Source organism: Triticum aestivum, chromosome 4B (assembly GCF_018294505.1).
Source record: "Triticum aestivum cultivar Chinese Spring chromosome 4B, IWGSC CS RefSeq v2.1, whole genome shotgun sequence".
NCBI classification, from domain to species: domain Eukaryota; kingdom Viridiplantae; phylum Streptophyta; class Magnoliopsida; order Poales; family Poaceae; genus Triticum; species Triticum aestivum.
This window is the reverse complement of record NC_057804.1, coordinates 662251751-662266722: the sequence shown is the minus strand read 5'-3', so window position 1 is coordinate 662266722 and position 14972 is coordinate 662251751. Positions and strand designations below refer to the sequence as shown.

Here is a 14972-nt window from a genome sequence, read left to right as displayed (position 1 = left end):
CCAAGGTGATGGACCTAATCCTAATGGTGGATGCATGGGTGTGCTTAAATAGCACGAGCTCCAGCAAGTGGTCGTTATGACAATGATGATGGATGCACGAAAGTAGAGTAACAGTGTTCCCTAGATCACTGCTCACCTTTTGCAAGTGCGATCGATGCATGGCAGAAGATAAGAGCGCATTTTTCTGCGTGTAGTACTAACAAAAAGAGATGTTTCTGAACTGGGCGATAACGTGACGCTGCAAAACGATTTTTCTTATGGTGAAAGGAGTTTTATTCCATAGATATAGAGCTACAGTCGAGAGGCAAAAAATTCTCGATACATGGTGGTCCTTAGTACGAGTGCTAGACTAACCAAACAAATACTGTGGCTAAATAGGAAACTTCCGTAAAAAAAAACTAAATAAGAAACTAGGGAATCTATAATAAAACAAAATAAATAACTAAAATCGTTAATTTGTTTCGTCTGGTGGGTGTTATTAGCCGGCCAGAACCTTTTCAATGCATTAGCTAGCCTGAACTATTTCAAACCCCGGGATACACCACATACAATGGTACGTCGTGGTACAGCTCTTTTTGGATCTTTTTTCCTTTGAGAATCACTCATAGGGGTGGGGGAGTTCTCCTTAGGCTTTGATCCAATTTATAAAAAAAAACCGAATCAAAAACCTTAACAAGTTAACCCCGTTCTTAGATAACTAGGTCGAAACCATACAAATATCAAAGTTAAAGAAGAAGAGAAGAAATGGACGCCCAATAGAAGGCACGACCTCTAGCAGCAGACATATGATCATCACCACGAGAGGCACATGTAGATGAGGGGTGTTGTCGAAGGACACACACCATGCAGGGCATGGACGAGTGAAAGCCGAGCGAACTACTCGTGCTGCAGCACAATCATTTGTTTATTCCCGTTTACATATGAAATTAATTCACACTAAAATATAAATTGATATAAATCAGAAACATATCTGACATCTTACAATATCAAACATGCCAATTAATTTGGTAAAGAGACATGCTAGTACCTAAACGTGTTTGGAGGCGGTTTTAGTATAGGTCCGGCAGCGGTTCCTCATATCGCCCCAAAGTCCATGTTGCAAATACTTTGTACGCCAGCGGTGCTTGTCAGAACCACCTCGAATGCTCAGAGCACCATAGGTGGTTTCTTATGATTAACTGCTCCTAATGCTAACTGTCATCGAGGCGTTTCGTTAGGAAACGCCTCCATTCTTATCTTCAAGGCTGTCAAATTCCTTCAATTTAGTACCCATGCCTGCTACTAAAATAAACATAAAACAACATACTTTTGAACACTTAGAATACACAAAGGCTGCCTCTAAGTTCCATAAAACATCACATACAATGCCACTTAAAACATCACACAGGTTCAATAAGATACAAACAAGAGTTAAACATAGTGTTAAACACCACACAAATTTCAACTTAAACATAATCCTAAGATTCAAACAACAAAACAACAACTGCAACACCACTGCCTCTAGCATCTCTAGCACCCGTAGCACCATGTCGATCGACCGATATGGCATGACAAGACAACGGGCGATCTGATGGCGCTTGCATGGATGCCCATAAATAGCATGAGCAGCTAGCAAGTGGTCGTGCCATTAATGGCAAAAGGCGTTGAGGTGACCTGACTGGCCAAAAGCATAATGAAGTTGTCGGTCTGCGCCGAAGATGATAAGAGCAAAGTCCATGCATGCTGATAGTGGCATCGGTCGGTACATAAAGGATGGCCGCAAATAAAGGTAGAAGTAGTGCTCGAGCACTGCTCAACGTTTGCAACTTTTGCCCAAAATAAGGAATTAGTTAAGCTATACACATAGGTTAAACAAACAACGAATAGTAAGTGAATAGAAAACCAGGGAATTTATGCCCAAAATATCAACTTCACATAGTACGTGTTGTCTTAGGTGAATTATGGTGGGCATTTGCCGGTAACCATTTCAATTAAATCAAAGAATCAGAATATGGAGACTTATAATGGAAGTACAATCACACATAGAACCACAATAAAAGAAGGGTTGGTGAGCTCACCCCACGACATTTGCGTGTCGTCGCCATAGTCACAAGGGAACGGCCGACCGAGATGACACCACAATACCTCTTCTAGCCAATAGCAATCGAGTCCACACACGACATTGATATGTCATTGCGTGAATGAAAGACATGCATAATGTACCGAGACTACACCCCAGAACACCCCCACCACAACACCTCATCTGGTGTTGATCTAGTTTCGATACATGAAAATCTTTGAAATTAATAAACATTTTTCAAAATTCAAAACCATATTCAAAATTCACGTTTAAAAAAAGAACAATCTTCAAATCCATGAATTACTTTCTGAAATTTGGGAACACTTGTTTTAAAACTCCTGAACAATTTTAAATTGGTGAAGCTTTTTATGAATTTGCAGACATTTTTAAATTTAAGAAAGTGCTTAGAAAACCGTAAAAAACAGCCGAAAAAAATACGTTAGTCCTATAGTTTTTTCCGTTTAGAATATTTTAGGGGAATTTTTGTTCTGTTAGGAGAAACAGCCAAGCTTAACTTATCAATATTTAACAAAATTGCGATACTGAAATCATTTGTTGTCGGCTAGTCCTGTAGGTGTAAGGCGCAACTATGTCTCGCTGCTAGCGAAACATATGGCACACTCACGTTAGCCTTGTGTTTTTTCTTCTGTTTTTTAACAGTTTTATTTGTACTTATTTTATTTTCTGTTTATAATTCCAAATATTATATATATATATATACTAAAATTATATTTACATATGTTTCTAAAAAAGTAAAACAAGGATTTGAAAAATGTTAAATGAGTATAGAGTAGATGTTTCTCATTATACAAAAAATATATACAATGTGTCTGAAAAAAGTTAATCATCTATTTTAAAAATATTAATCAAGCATTGAAAAAAAGTTAAAAAAGTATTTGAAAATGTTATTTAAGCATTAGAAAAAGTTAATATGTATAGAAAATATGTTTGTCATGTATACGAAAAAATATACAAAAGAATACACCGTGTATCAAAAAATATTTAATCATGTTACAAGAAGATTAATCGTGTAGATTTTTCTTATTTTTCAAAAATGGGCAGAGAATTTAAAACAATGTTTGGCTTTGTAAAAAAAATGTTCATCTTTTCAGAAAATGTTTGGGTTTCAAGATTGCTCACATTTTCCAAAAAAGTGTTCATGTTTTGAAAGAATGTTCAGAAATTCAAAAAATGTATGGATATCCAGAAAATATTTGCGTTATTCAAAAATTGTGAAACGACATACCAACCCCTGGTGCATAATTCTAAACTCGAGGCGAGGCAAGGCTAAGAGAAGAGAGAAACGGGCCGGAAGCTGAAAAACTGCAGGCCCAACGCCAACAGCCGTCACTTCTGTGCAGTCGGCAAACCGAAAACCATATTGCGTCCAACTGTATATACAATGTTCCCCTCGGTGTTGCTGATTGCAGCATATACGGACACATACATACATACATACATACATACATGTTAAACTATGAGTATGAGCTCAATATGCAAGTTGTATACATCTCTCACAGGAGTACAAAGATATATAGCAGTACATCAGGGAGAGAGAGGGAGAGAGAATACACACACACGCTAGCTAAGCTAACCATCGATCCTAATCTCGTGGAGAGTTAGCAGCGGATAATACCGGCTGCACTGCATGCATGGCGCATGCAGAGGCGGTGGCGCCCGTGGCGCAAGACTAGCGACGCTCCTGTCGCAAGACCAGCTCAAGCCGGTAATCATCAGTCTAACAGCCCCCCGCAGTTTCATCGTGGGCTTGCCGAACGTTGAGACTGGTCCGGAACTGCGCGAATGTAGCAGTGGGAAGACCCTTGGTGAAGATATCCGCGTACTGAGATGATGTAGGGACATGAAGCACTCGGACCTCACCGAGTGAAACCTTGTCACGGACGAAGTGAATGTCAATCTCAATGTGTTTGGTGCGTCGATGCTGCACTGGGTTAGCTGACATGTACACAGCAGAGACATTATCACAATACACAACCGTAGACTTGGCGATAGGCTGGTGGAGCTCTTGCAACAACTGGCGGAGCCAAGCGGTCTCGGCAACGACGTGGGCAACAGCCCGGTACTCCGCCTCAGCGCTCGACCTGGAAACAGTAAGCTGTCGCTTCGACGACCAAGATATCAAGTTATCCCCAAGAAAAACGCAAAAACCAGAGGTGGAGCGTCGTGTGTCGGGGCAGCCCGCCCAATCCGCGTCGGAATATGCTAAGAGAGTGGACGGTGAGGATGGATAAATGTGGAGACCATAGTCCAGGGTGCCTTTGAGATAACGAATGATGCGTTTGACAAGATTATAGTGGGAGGAGCGTGGGGCATGCATGAAGAGACATGCCTGCTGAACGGCATAGGACAGGTCAGGACGAGTGATAGTCATGTACTGGAGGGCGCCGGTTAGACTGCGATAGATAGTAGGATTATCGAGGAGATCACCGTGAGTGATGGAGAGTTTGGCGCCAGAGTCGATGGGAGTGCGGATGGGATGACAATCGGCCATGCCAGCACGCTCTATGATATCCAAGGCATACTGCCGTTGAGAAAGATGGAGCCCCGTGGGTGAGTGAGTCACGGCAATGCCAAGAAAATGAGAGAGTGTACCGAGGTCAGTCATAGAGAATTCGCCACGAAGGAGAGAGATGATGTAGTGAAGAAATGAGGTCGATGAGGCCGTAAGAATGATGTCGTCGACGTAAAGAAGAAGATAGGCGGTGTGGTTTGTGGACTTGTAAATGAAGAGAGAGGTGTCACATTTAGAGGCAATGAACCCGATGGACGCGACGAATGCGGCAAAACGAGTAAACCATGCACGCGGAGCCTGCTTAAGGCCGTAAAGAGATTTCTTGAGGCGGCAGACGTGAGAGGGTGCAACGGGGTCTTCGAACCCGAGGGGCTGCTGGCAGTAGACGGTCTCAGCAAGATGACCATGAAGGAAAGCGTTCTTGACATCTAACTGGTGGATGGGCCAGGAGTGAGAGGTAGCGAGGGAGAGAACGACACGGATAGTGCTGGGTTTGACGACGGGAGAGAAGGTCTCGTCGTAATCAATCCCCTCGGTCTGAGAAAACCCACGAACAACCCAACGGGCTTTATAGCGAGCAAGCGTGCCGTCAGAGTTATACTTGTGCCTAAAAACCCACTTCCCGCTGATGACGGGAACACCGGAGGGGCGAGGGACAAGAGCCCAAGTCTCATTCTGGAGAAGAGCTTGGTACTCATCACTCATGGCACTGGCCCAGTGTGGATCAGCAAGAGCAGCCCGGTAGGTGCGGGGAAGTGGCGAGACACCACGGAAATCAGCAAGGAAGTTGAGGCGGCGTGAGGGTATGTGGAAGCCGGATTTGGCACGAGTGCGCATGTTATGGGGGTTAGCAGGCGGTGCAACAGCAACGGCCCGTGGAGGGAGGGGTCTGGGTTCGGCAGTGCTACCAGAGGAGGAAGACAAGGGGCTACTATCGATCGAGGAAGAGGTTCGGGTGGCGGTGGAATCCGGTGTCGTAGCAACGGATGCGGCGGGCGAGACGGTTGCCGTGGCAGCGTTTTCGCCGGGCGAAACGGCCGCCGTGGCAGTGTTATCGCCGGGCGAAACGACTGCCGTGGCAGTGGTTTCGCCGGGCGAGACGGACGCCGTGGCAGTGCCGTCGCCGGGCGAAGTGGCGTTCGTGGGAGGAGTCCTAACGACTAGCGGTGTGATCACAGGAGCGGAGGAGAGGGCTGGGCCGTCGTAGGACGCCGGGTGGGAAAAGTCCATCGGTGGGGAGGCCGCCGGGGTGGTAGAAAAGGGGAAAACGAACTCATCAAAGACAACGTGCCGGGATGTGTACACTTTGTTGGTGGAACGGTCGAGGCAGCGATAGCCCTTGTGATCGAGGGGGTAGCCGATGAAGACACACGCGACGGAGCGGGCGGCCAGTTTGTGTGGTGTTGTGGCCTCAGTGTTGGGGTAGCATAGGCACCCAAAAACACGCAGGTGAGAATAAGAGGGTGGTGTGTGATGAAGGGTTTCGTGAGGCGTGGTGAGGGACAACTTTTTGGTGGGACGAAGGTTGAGAAGGAGGGTGGCGGTGGTGAGAGCATCGGCCCAGTAGCGAGGAGGCATGGATGCTTGAAGTAAGAGCGTGCGGACCACATCGTTCGTCGAACGAATAGCACGCTCGGCTTTCCCGTTCTGGGGGGACGTGTAAGGGCAGGAGAAGCGCATCACCGTGCCAAAGGGAAGTAGAAAGTCGCGGTTTTGGGTACTGTCAAACTCACGTCCGTTGTCGCATTGGAGAGTACGGATGGTACGACCGAAATGCGTGCGGACGTATGCATGAAAGTAACGAAACACGGCAGGGACATCGGATTTCTGTTTGAGAGGAAAAGTCCATCGGTAGCACGAGAAATCATCAATGACTAAGAGATAATATTTGTTGCCAGACACACTAGATAAAGGGGCAGTCCAAAGATCACAATGGAGTAATTCAAATGGACCAGTGGTGGAACTAAGAGAGGCACTGAAAGGCAAACGAACATGTTTTCCAGTCTGGCAAGCATGGCACAAACGCCCATCAGAAACACTTTTATTACAATGATCTAAACTTTTATTGCTACGAAAAGTGGCATCGCCGGGGTGACCCAAACGCCGGTGCCAAAGATCTGTAAGGCGTGAGACGGTGGCGACGTAGGCAGTGGGTGCGGCCGGTGGAAAAATGTCGTACAGCTCGCCGCTCCTTGCCGCTCCTACCCTTCCCCACTTCAAGACGGCGGCGCAGCTCCATGCCGAGCGCGTCGAAGGCGCCAACATCTTCCACCGCGTCCGCGTCGTCCTCGACATGCAGGGGAAGAACTACTCCGTCTGGCGTGGGCTGATGGAAGAGGCCTTCGATCAGTTCGACGTGAACGACCACGTCTCGCCCGACTTCTCCGATCATCAGCACGACCCGACGTGGACCATCATCAACAAATCAGTAAAAACCTGGTTCTACAACACCATGTGTCCTGAGCTTCTCGGGTTTGTTCAGGACCGGAAAGCCACGGCCTTTGAGCTTTGGTCCAAGCTGGAAGCGCTCTTCCTCAACAACCAGCGTTCCCGGCAGTTCCATCTCAAGACGGAGCTCTACGCCGTGAAGCAGGGCGACTCCACCATCCCGGTCTTCTGCGCCCGGCTCAAGTCCGTCGCGGATGCCCTCCGTAACGTCAACAAGCCTGTCGACGACGATGAGCTGGTGATCCAGCTTCTTCGGGGCGTCAACCGGGATCGCCACGGGATGACGGCTGCCATCATCGAGAAGGAGTACAAAGATATGCAAGTTGTATACATCTCTCACAGGAGTACAAAGATATATAGCAGTACATCAGGGAGAGAGAGGGAGAGAGAATACACACACACGCTAGCTAAGCTAACCATCGATCCTAATCTCGTGGAGAGTTAGCAGCGGATAATACCGGCTGCACTGCATGCATGGCGCATGCAGAGGCGGTGGCGCCCGTGGCGCAAGACTAGCGACGCTCCTGTCGCAAGACCAGCTCAAGCCGGTAATCATCAGTCTAACAATACATACATAGACTTAACCATCAAGCGTGGTCATTCTTCAGTGGACGTTGCTGCACCCTCACCTTGGGCCTCCTCCTCCTCTTGTGCACCGCGAGCTTCCTCTCCAGCGACCTCACCTTGTCGCTCAGCTCCGCGATGACCCCCATCTGGTCGTTGCCGGAGGCGAGGAGCTTCTGCAGCATCTCCTTCAGCTTCTCGTTCTCGTCGTCCAAGCCCTTGTTCTTTTCGTCGTCGCCGCCCTTGGGACCGTTATCGCGTGTTGCCGAGGCCGCTTCTTCTACCTCTGGAGGTGCTCCTTCAGCACCTTCTTCCGGCTTGCCCGCTTCTGGTACAGGCGCTGCAGAATTCGCTCCTGTTGCTAGAGTTTCTGCAGGCACGGTGGCATCGCCCTCGGTTGATTCAGAAACATCTGCTTTACCTCCATCATCATCCTGCTCCTTTTGCTCACCACCATGGCTCTCCAAAGACACCTTGGAATCAGGATTGGCGTACACCGTGGCACCGCCGTCTTCACATGGTGCTCCATCGCTTGTACTTTCAGGCAGGGCAGGTTCAGCACTCGTTTTACTCGGACATCCTGCATCGTTCAGTGTGTTTTCCATGGTCTCGAGCTCGACTCTGCTTTCCAGTGGTACAGTTTCAGGCTCCACTCCAACTGCATCATTCAGAGTATTTTCAGTGGTCTTGCCTTGGACTTCCAGTGGTACAGCTTCAGGCTCCTCTCCAATTGCAGCATTCAGAGTATTTTCCATGGTTTTATCTCTGCTCTACAGTGGTGCGGCTTCAGCCCCCTCTCCAGTGGCACCATTCAGAGTATTTTCAGTGGTCTTGTTGTCGATTTCCAATGGTACAGCTTCAGTCTCCTCTACAATGGCATCGACTCTGCTTTCCGATGCTATGGCTTCAGGCTCCTCTCCAATTTCATCATCATTCATAGTATTTTCCATGGCAGAGCCACCTTCATTTTGCTGCTCCGCAAGTGCTGATTCCTCACATTGTCTTGTCGCTTCTGGTCCTACCAAACCAAGTTTTTCTTGCTCTGTGATCTCTGCATTTGCACCAGGAACGTAGTCCATGTTACCGGCATCGCCAACAGGAGGCGTTGGCGTTCCATTTGGTTCTTTGTCTGAATCAACCATGGTCTCTGCAACTTCTTTCTGCAAGTCAGCATCAACGGACCCTTCTTGTTGGTCTGCTGGAGTGATGATTACTATGGAGTCATCTGCCAGGGCTGGATCATTTTCATGTGGATCTGCAGCTTTTGAAGACACAGAAGAATCCTCCAGATGAAGGGATGGAGCACCTGGTTCTTTGAACTGATCTTCAGCAGGGGCAGCATCATGTTTCAGCCACGAGATACCAACGGGAGCAGATTCCTGCACCTGACCTCCTTCTGCCGAACCGTCCTGCTTCATTGATCATACACAATATTTAATATTTTCTCTACAAAATTCCATATTGATAATATTGGTATTAAACCCATCTCCAAAATAAATAAATTCGAAACTCACATTGGCAGCATCAACTTCACTGTCCATACATGCTTTAGTCATTGCAGTTTTACCATCCTCAGTTGTAAAAGAAACGCCTTGATCTGATTCTTCAGGGTGGCAGTTTTGCTCCGCAGATCCTTCAGTGCATTGTTTCAGCACTGAGCCATCGAGGTAGCGTGTTGATGATCCTTCACTCTTCGCTGCGGCTTTCTCCTGCTGACGTTAACACTGTTAACATCCAATCCGTGAACTAAAAAATTATCTTATTAATCAATGAGCATTGAGCAAAACACTATACGCGACCAAACAACATAAACCGAAATACAACTTACTTCTTCAGTATATTCTTCTCTCAATATGTCTGGCTCTTCCATTTGGTACTTCTTCTCAGTGGCAAGTCCTGATAAAGCTGCATCAGGCATCACATCCGTCGGGGGTACTCCTTGACATTCACCAGGTGCTGCAGCTTTTCCCTATCGGACATGATGCAAGTCAGATATACCACTTCGAACAAGGGTTTTGCAATATTAGAATGCCAAACAATTGAAAACATAAGTTATCTTACTTCATCTTGCGCTTCTTCTTTTGCAGTACTTGGTTCCTCTGTTTGATGTTTCTGTTCAGTAGAATCTCCATCTTGACTCAACTTCAAGGCAACTTCCGATGAAACCTCATCGTGCATAGGCTCGTTGGAGTTAACTGAGGAAGGCAATTGTTCTTCACCCACTCCTGTGAGACTTGCTTCCTCACTCTTAGGGTGATTTGGTTCAGCAGGCAGTTTCTTGCACAAAGAATCGAGCTTCTCCTGCAAACAAACTAGCTGTCGAGCAACAGACTTCCTAGCCTCCCTCACAACTGGATGCAAGTTCTGCACAGGTATATGAAGAGTCAGAACCAACACCGTTAGCGTGCAATTTTTCGTCTCAAAATAAAAGGAATCAAATCAAACTAATCTGAAAAGATGCAATACTTGAATGGTGTCAAGGTTCAGAAGTAAATTCATGATGGTCTCATTCATAGCAATGTGCTCTTTTACTGTCGGCTGCTTTGAAGAAGCTTCAAGGGCTTGCAGCTGCTTCTCCACATCTTGCATCTGTTTATGTACATTCTTGATCTTCCGTAGTTTCTCCAAAGGCTGCCATCTTCGTACATGGTACCCTCTGTATGCAGACTGAATACGAACAGCGGCATCTGGTTCTGATAACTTTATTTCACAGGCTAAATTTGGAGCTTCACCTCCGATCTTCAACTCATCCTCCTTTCTGTTTTTATCACACTCCTGCAAGCTACTTGCACTGACACTTTCTTCTTGTGCTTCAGCACTGACGGTAGGTTGCGCCTTCTGATCAGTCACAGTTGTGGAAACTTGTTCCTCTTGCGCGTGCTTCACTGAAGCATCTACCACTGTTACATTCCTAGGCCCTGTACTTTTGGCAACATCATCAGATGATTTCTCTTTAATCGGCATCTTACCCTCTTTCTGATGTTCTGATTGCTTTGTCTCCTGGTTCTTGCCTTGGGCCTCTTTCACATCCTTCACTTTTTCACAAACCTTCTTGGTTGCTTGGTTGGATGACCTTGAAGATGTGTTTCCTGATTTCTTCTTTGGCAAAGGATCCACTCGCAAGCATACAGGGGGTAATTTTGAAGGCTTGGCCTTTGATGATTCAACATTGTTGCTTTTCTTACTTTCTCCCTCCTTCTGAACAATGATGGCCTTCTTTTCTTCTTTGTTTCCAGCCATGGAGGATTTCTTCTCATCACTCTCTTTCTGAGGCATAACCGGGATGGTCCTGCAGGTATGAACCTTCTTCTCAGAATCCTGTTTCTCCGGCACAACTGAAATAGTAGCAGGTTCATTCCCACTGTTTGGTTTCTCCGGCACAACTGAAATAGCAGCAGGTTCATTCCCAGTGTTCGGCTTCTCCGGCACAACTGGGATGGTCTTACAATTTCCATCCACTGTCGTGTCATGCCGATGCTGGGTGCCTGCAGGCTGGTTCGCCGCTGATGATCTTCCATGTTGTTCTCCAGAGCCATCCCTAGCAGCAGGCTTTTGATCATGATGATCATTTCCAAACCATGACAAGGGAATAATCTTGATCTTCGGCGAAGGCGGATCTTCTTGCGTGCTCTTTGGACTCTGCTCTATCTCCTTCAGCTCTTTTTTAGCTTCTGGTTTGGTCTCAACGCCATATCCTGGTGGCATCCAAACCATTGGCCACTGAAGTTGTTTCGCCTTCTGATTGTCATCAGCTGGCTTCACATCCTCTGCCCTCTCTCCACTTTGAGGAAACCACTTGCTGAAAAACTGAGGTGGAAACTCAAAGCTTGTTCCATTATTAGCCTTGTTGTCTTTCATGTCACCGGACGGTAGCCACATCACCGGGTACTGGTAGTTTGGGTTGCGAATTATTCTGGAATTGTCTGCATCCTTCTGTTTACTGTCATCCTTCACTTCAGGCACATGTTCTTCGATTTTCACGTTGCTCTTCTGCCCTCCATCTCCATGGCACACATGGTTCGGACACCCGCAACAATGGCTCCTGAACTTGTCATAAAAACCATCGTATGGTGTTTGATCGACAGGATGATATGGTGGGAGTGGGCCAAAGTATGATGGCGAGTAGGGGTTCAGATGATGATGCGGTGGAAATGGACCATGGTAGTATAGAGGAGGTGGTGGTGGAAATTCTTGGGGCAATGGGGGTCTGAAACTGTAGTAACCAGGAGGGTATGTGTGACTGCAGCAGCTATGGGAGTCTGGAAGGCCAGAGTGATTCATGCTGGCACTGTACGGCCAAGGGCCATACGACGGCGGCCGACATGGCGAGCAGTCCGGTTCAGGCATCTGCTGGTGCCCAGGTTCCCAGGCAGGAGGGGGATAATATGGATAGGGAGCATGATGCCTGTAGTATGAGGAGTATGGATCCATGTAGTGATTTGTTGTTGGATACATGATTTACTAGCCTTTATATATACTGGTAGGACAAATGCCGGGACTTGTTGATCAGACTCTGCTCTTGTGTTTACCTGCAACATTTGAAGAAGAAATACAGATAAGTCTGTATACAATATACAGTAAAGGCTAACGGCTCACTAGTAACCCTGACGTAAGATCACTGAAACTGCATATGAAAAGGCAAAACACCCGCCTGCTAAGTGACATGGTAGGTTGGAAGAAAGGATTTGACACTTTGTAAACAACAGGGGACAGTGCATGTAATATTCAGAGGTCGTTCCCCAAACAAACAAACAAGAATTGGCCAATGGAAGAGTTTGCAAACCTTGATTTATTAGTTAATTAGTCCCAAGGTATTCAGGTGAGAGGCAATGGTGAGAAGGATTCACTGAGCTAGCTACTCTGATACTACTTACTACACAAGTTGTTATAACAGCCTGCCTGACGCTGCTGCATCTGAAACAAGAGACTGAAGATAAATTTGCATGCCCGAAACCAAACCAAACCAAATTCCTTCAGTGAGGAATTCAGGGGACACCCCAATTCCTTCAGTGACTGAATCCAAGTTCCTTCAGACGAATCCCACACGGAAATACTCATCTCACTCATTCATTCATTCAGAGAGAGAGTAGGTGAAGAGCAGCAGGGGGGGGGGGGGGGGGGGGTGCTTACAGTTACAGTTGTGGGGATCGGATCTGATCTGGTATGGTCTGATCCGAGGAACCACCACCTGGCCGGGAGAAACCAATGGTGGGTGCGGGCGAATGTGCAGCGAGCGCTCTGATTTTTCTTCCTTCTTCCTCCTCTTCCTCTGCTGTCTGTTGTCTGTTGCGTCGGTACGGAGGACGGGAAGCGGGTGGGTATTTATGCGCGTGCGCGGAGCCCAAGCCGGGGGAGAGAGCATTCGGGAGATCTCTCGACCCAACCCGGGTCATTCGCATTTCTTCTCGCGGTTCCACCAGCCTCTTTCTTTCTTTCTTTCTTTCTTTTCTTTTTTTTTTCTTGGCAACGCGTCCCCGACCACACCCGCTCCGCTCCATTGCCCATGGGCCCCGCCACCGCATCTTATTTATAAACTTTTTGAAAATTCTAGGGGCAAACAAGTACTGAAAAACGTATCTATTTACGAAACCTTCCAACATTTTATAAAGTGCGAGCATTTTTTGAAAATTTCAAAAACTTTTAAAATACCAATAACTTTGAAAAAGACAACGCCTTTTGAAACATAAAGATTACTTTGAACCTGAACAGAAATTTAAAGTACAGACACTTTTTGAAACATATTTTTTTTCCGAAAACCTGAACAAAATTTCAAAGTGCGGACACTTTTTGTACAACGTAAAAAAATGTTTGTGTGTTGTAAAAAAAATCGTGCCGTAACCTTAACAGAATATACGTGACATGCGAACCAACCTGTGGTTGGATGGTTAGAGGGACGGTGATACCCCAGCCCACCAAGGTTCAAATCCTGGTGCTCGCATTATTTCTGAATTTATTTCAGAATTTTCGGCGATGCGCTTTCAGTGGGAGGAGACCTTCCCGTCGACGACAAGCCGCCTAAGGTGATTTCGTAAATTTCAAGATGACATGCCAGCTTAGTCTCTCGGAGATGCTCATAGGGGTAGGGTGCGCGTGTATGCGCATATGTATGAGCGCTTGCGTCTATACTGATGTTCAAAAAAGAAGAATTGCGTGCAAATTTAAAAAATGTTGAACCATGTAAAAGAGTGTTCGTGTAGTTTTATAAATTGTTTATTGTCACTAAGGAAATGTAAAACATTTATTTGGACAAATATTACTACCATGTCATGTATTTTTGTACTTATTTCAGGATTTTTGGTGATGCGCTTTCAGTGGGAGGAGACCTTCCCGTCGATGACAAGGCGCCTACGGTGATTTCGCAATTTCAAGATGACATGACAGCTTAGTCTCTCGGAGGTGCTCATAGGGATAGGGTGCACGTATGTATGAGCGCTTGCGTCTGTACTGATGTTCAAAAAAGAAGAATATGCATGACATGTGTTTCAAAAAAGTGCGTGCAAATTTAAAAAATGTTGAACCATGTAAAAGAGTGTTCGTGTAGTTTTATAAATTGTTTATTGTCACTAAGGAAATGTAAAACATTTATTTGGACAAATATTACTACCATGTATTCAAAAAAGCTTTGAAAACATTTAATTTAAAAATGTCCATAATGCATTTGAAAATATCAAAAGTTTACCAAAAATTATTTAATGTGTGCGTTAAAAATGTACATTGGCTACTGAGAAAAATAAGACATGTGTAAAATTGAAAAATTAAAAGAAAAAACTAAGAAAAAACAAATTAGTGTGCATGTGAGCGACTATGCTACTGGGCCGGCCCAATTCAACAAATACTAGCGAACTCTCTCAAGGTTTAAAATGGACAGGATTAGAAAGTTTGGTGTGACGATTTCAGGAATTGAGAGTTCGGGGTTTGATTTAGATTCTGTCTATAAACTCAAGGTTTGTTTTGGACTTTTTTCTATTTATTATCTTATAACGCATAATTACTCCCGAGTTATAACATGAGAATGAATATTCTAGTAGCGCAAGTTTTTTGTACGCAATCATCGTGATTTTCTACCAACTTGTTATTAAACAATTATTTTATATAAGAACTTACTAACTTACCAAATAAAATATTATTTTATTTTGATAAGTTATAGAGATCATGAATGATTGAGTTGGTTTTAGGGAAAATCAATGGTAGAAAATCAAAGACGAAAGATAAAATGAAATGGAACACGAGGTTAGACGATGAAAGGTGAAACGGAAACCTTACATTTTCTTCTTCTTTTAAACATAGTATAGATGCATATGCTCATACATACGTATATACACTCATCCCTATAAACGCATGCACACACTCTCTACCCCTATGAGCATC

At 45.6% G+C, this 14972-nt stretch overlaps 2 protein-coding genes across 5 annotated transcripts; both read right to left on the bottom strand.

The window, feature by feature from the left end:
• Nucleotides 1-7344: 7344 nt before the first annotated feature.
• LOC123094000 (uncharacterized) lies at nucleotides 7345-8359 on the bottom strand. The gene has a single exon (XM_044516072.1). The coding sequence runs from the start codon at nucleotides 8357-8359 to the stop codon at nucleotides 7628-7630; it is 732 nt and encodes a 243-aa protein (XP_044372007.1). The 3' UTR covers nucleotides 7345-7627.
• An 8-nt stretch (nucleotides 8360-8367) lies between these two features.
• On the bottom strand, nucleotides 8368-12904 carry LOC123093999 (BAG family molecular chaperone regulator 6). Of its 4 annotated transcripts, none has more exons than XM_044516067.1 (6): nucleotides 12735-12904; nucleotides 10071-12133; nucleotides 9666-9968; nucleotides 9433-9573; nucleotides 9119-9316; nucleotides 8368-9016 (listed from the first exon to the last, which is right to left on the bottom strand). In XM_044516067.1, exons 2-6 carry the CDS (start codon nucleotides 12057-12059, stop codon nucleotides 8375-8377), a joined length of 3273 nt encoding a protein of 1090 aa, XP_044372002.1. In that variant the 5' UTR covers nucleotides 12060-12133; nucleotides 12735-12904; the 3' UTR covers nucleotides 8368-8374. The 4 variants fall into 4 exon arrangements, with proteins under 4 accessions (XP_044372002.1, XP_044372004.1, XP_044372003.1 ...); XM_044516069.1 differs by having other exon boundaries at nucleotides 8368-9013; XM_044516068.1 differs by having other exon boundaries at nucleotides 9119-9313.
• Nucleotides 12905-14972: the final 2068 nt, after the last annotated feature.